Source organism: Tupaia chinensis, unplaced genomic scaffold (assembly GCF_000334495.1).
Source record: "Tupaia chinensis unplaced genomic scaffold, TupChi_1.0 Scaffold145870_1, whole genome shotgun sequence".
Lineage (NCBI taxonomy): Eukaryota > Metazoa > Chordata > Mammalia > Scandentia > Tupaiidae > Tupaia > Tupaia belangeri.
The window spans coordinates 5,679,257-5,682,874 of NW_006205727.1; the positions used below are offsets into that span (position 1 = coordinate 5,679,257).

Consider the following 3,618-nt stretch of genomic DNA (forward strand, 5'->3'; position numbering starts at 1 on the left):
AAGAGTAGAACAGTGTGCACTGCCGCTCCACAGCGCCCTGGCGTCTGGAATCCACGCTGCAGAAGAAACCTGTGCTGACAAGGGCTGCTTCGAGCGCCAAGGGCCGACGAGCCGTACCACGTGCTAGGGAGCGTCCAGCGCTGTTTTTCTCATCAAAATCCCCAAACCAAAGGCAGCAGCAGGGGATGAATAATAGGAAAGCGCCACCAGCCCGGTGGGTGGAGAAAGACACCCGCCAGTCCCCTGCTCTTCAAGGAGAGTGAAAATGTAAAGATACGGGGTTCTTTCTTCTTTTCCACTAGAAGAAATCCACCTACCTTTTTGACAAGAAAATCGCGGAAAGGGGAAGCGGGTCCTAGGGAAAAAAAAAAAACAGCGAGGCTGACGGGACACACCCACAACTAAAAGAACTGCAGCTGTGGCACGCAGGCGGGAAGGAAGGTGAAGTGGGGGACACTGGTTAATGGCCTCGCGTCTGAACTAAGGAAGACCAACTCTCTCTCAAGAGGATCCAAGGGGAAAAAAGGGTTCAAAGCTGGGAGGGGGAGCATCCCCAGATTACCGATCAGATTTCTCTAGAAAGGTGGCCCGGGGATGCGCGGGCGCGCTGGGGCGGGGCCCGGCCGCACTGGGTGTGAGAGCCGCTGGGCGACTCTCAGTGGCTGTGGCTCTGGACGCGGCTCGCCCACAGACACTGAGGGAGTGAAAAGTGGGATTGAATGACTGCCCCAGAAAGGAGCCAGCACCGTAACCGGATCCCCTAGGTGTGGACGGAGAAGCCCAGCACCACCATAATTGCTGCTCCAAACGGCTGCCGATAGCATCCCGGCGCGCCTGATCCGGTTCCCCTCATTACCGCAGCGCGGTACAAGTGACTCTTTGTGGAAGGCCAATTAAAAAGCTACCTCTTTCGGGGAACTGTTTTGCTTCGCAGCAGCTTTGCGCAGGACTGGAGCCCGGGAGGTGGCGGCGGCCGGGCACAGGGGGGCATTGTGGGAGAGAGGGTCGGGAGTCGGGGAACCCACCGGACTTCACCTCTCATGAATGGGGCTTTTCTCGAGCGCACACAGAGCCCGATTCACAGGTCTCCGCGAGAAACCAGTTTAAATAAATACGGGCAGCGTTTCAGCCCCATCTGGAAGCCATCGCTGCCAATCTCCCAACGCAAACAAGTCTCACAAAGGAGGATTGAGGTCCCTCCCCTGAGCCAGGGGCACTTTGGGAGACGAGAGCTGTGAAATGCAGATGTGGGTCAAAGACGCCGCCGCCAGTACGCTTCTCCAGCTCGTGGAGGGATGCGGAGAGGCGTGGCTGAGCGCTAGGTTTCTGACATTCCTGACGTCCACGCACTCTGCGCCTTTCCCCACGTCACGTCTTTAGGTCCGCTGTCCCCCGGCGGGGCTGGGGGTGGGGGTTACGGAGGTGCGAGGAGTCAGGGCGCGAAGTCGTCCGGTGGGACGCAGAATTACACTCCCCTCTGGGAGGAGGAGGAGCGACTGGAAGGTTTGGGCCCAAAAAGCTGTGGAATTCACTCCCTCCCGAGAAAGACGCGGCGATGAAAGCGCTCAGCCACTGAAGCGTGCGCCTCTAACAGCAGATGGAGAGCTGGCGAATTATCTTAGAGTCACCAGCTAAATCCCCTCAGCACTAAGGCAGAGATCAGTGGGGAAGATAGCTTTGTGGGTGTGTGCTTGCAAACTGAGGACACAAATATAATCTGCCCGAGCCCAGGCTGCGTATGGACAAGCCCGTATTCCCCCCAAATGCCCTGGAACGCGCGTCGGGATCAGCGCGCTCACTGGGAGGCCGCGACGGAGACTCTGCCTCAGGCTCCAAGAGGCTGCTCTGACCCGCTTGGGCCGTGCCTGCACCCAAATGGGCCCGCTAATGAACTGAAAGCCCACCAGGCCTGCCTCCTTCCTTCCCATCTTTGGAGACAGCCTGGTGGCAGGCAAGAGCGCTCAGAACCTCGAAGGCAAAGAGACTTTGATCTCCCCCACTCCCAAAAGTTGCCTTTGCGATTGATTTACAATCTGTAACATACAAAGACAAGGCTGGGATTCCAGCCGTAGGAAACGTGCCCAAACACGTGGAAAAAAAAAATCCTCTCTACCTAATACACTTTCCAGGCTTCGTTCGTTCTGAGTATAATCCCAGACAGTGGACCTTACCAAAGGAGGCGGTGGTAAGGTGCAGTCCGAACCGCCTTCGGACCAGACTGTAAAACTGCCATCTCAACTATACGCTGTTGAAATAGTATAGCAGTTCACCAGCCGTGCACCCCTCTCCTGCTAGCCACGCGCGCGCACACACACACACACAAATCGAAGCCTGGCTCCATGTGCTCCAGAAACTTAGAAAAGTAGCTTATTGTAGTACATGGGGGTGGGGAAAGAGGACTGGGAGGAGGCGCTATATTCGGGGCATTGAAAAGCGCTGTCTGGTTGGAATGTTATCACCTTTCAGATGGCCGCTCCTATCCTACAGGAAGTTTCCGTACCCTTCACCAGAAGAGAAGCAGGGAGAAGGCCGAGATGCAAACTGGGGCCGCACCTGGCTCCAAAGCCAGCCAGGAGAGAGAGGGAACCAGAGAGAGGCTCTAGGGCCTCGGCGCCTCTCCCAGCTTCTTTGTGGCCTCGGATTTCAGCCCACCACTGTCAGAATGTTAGTCCCTTTGTCTAACTCCCCTTTGAATACCCCCACCTTCCACTGCCATCAAACCCAGGACTCGGCTGCGAAACTAGCCCCTGGCCTTTGATCAATCCCTGGCTCGCGCTCTGTCTTCTACTTTTCCAAAGTTCGGTGGGCTGCGACCTGTTTTCCTGAGCTCGGAGTGCCTGGGCGAGGCGAGTAGTGCGAGTGTGCGCCTCATTACCAAAATTGGTGGAAAAGAGCACCTCTGTACCTGTGCGCAAGCTTCTCTGACCTGACACTTTGCAAGTTCAATATTCTTGTACAACGTAGGGACCTGTAAATGCCTTCGACCGCGACTGGCACCGAGGACACCAGGGCAGAGCCCCTACTTCGCGGAACTCCGCCCCGCGAGCTCTGCACGTCCTGCGCTAAGTCTCAGCACGCTACAACCTCAGGAGCTGCTCTAACTCAGACCTGCCAGCTCCCTAGAGAGCGAGCGGACGAGGGAGGAGGATGGAGGGATGCATGAAAGGCAAGCAGGCGGGGCAGTGGGCGACTTACGGACATCCTGGCTCTGACACTGAAGGACTGCGGCGACGAGCAGGGTCAGCAGCACCAGCGTCTGGGGAGCCCCGAGGCGGATCATGGCTCACCGCGGGGCCTGGCGGAGCCGGACCCGGGGGGAGCGCAGCGAGGCGGCAGGAGCACGGCGCGGGTCCGGGTCTCTACCGCGCCCTCATGCAGGAGGCCTTCGGAGCAGGAGGAGGAGGCGGGAGACCCGGCAGCCCAGCAGCGCTCTGCGTCTTCTCCCTGCCGTCGCGCCCGTTATATGCTCCCGGCCCCCTTCGAGGCTGGCGAACTAGCCCAAACCGCGGGCCGCCCCCAACCCCCCGCGGTGCTGTAACCTGAGACCCCGCCCCCGGAGCCGCCCGGGCCCTGCCAGCGCCCGCACCTGCCCAGACTAGCCCCCCCTCCTCTAGCCCC

The 3,618-nt window shown here is 58.9% G+C and overlaps 1 protein-coding gene across 2 annotated transcripts in view; it reads right to left on the reverse strand.

Annotated features, from left to right (window-relative positions):
* COL2A1 (collagen type II alpha 1 chain) overlaps positions 1–3,280 on the reverse strand; it is a 34,354-nt gene extending 31,074 nt beyond the window's left edge. For both annotated transcript variants that reach the window (XM_006168588.3, XM_006168587.3), the window contains exon 1: positions 3,196–3,280. In XM_006168588.3, coding sequence (XP_006168650.1) covers positions 3,196–3,280 — 85 coding nt within the window. The remainder of the gene's footprint in view (positions 1–3,195) is intronic.
* Positions 3,281–3,618: the final 338 nt, after the last annotated feature.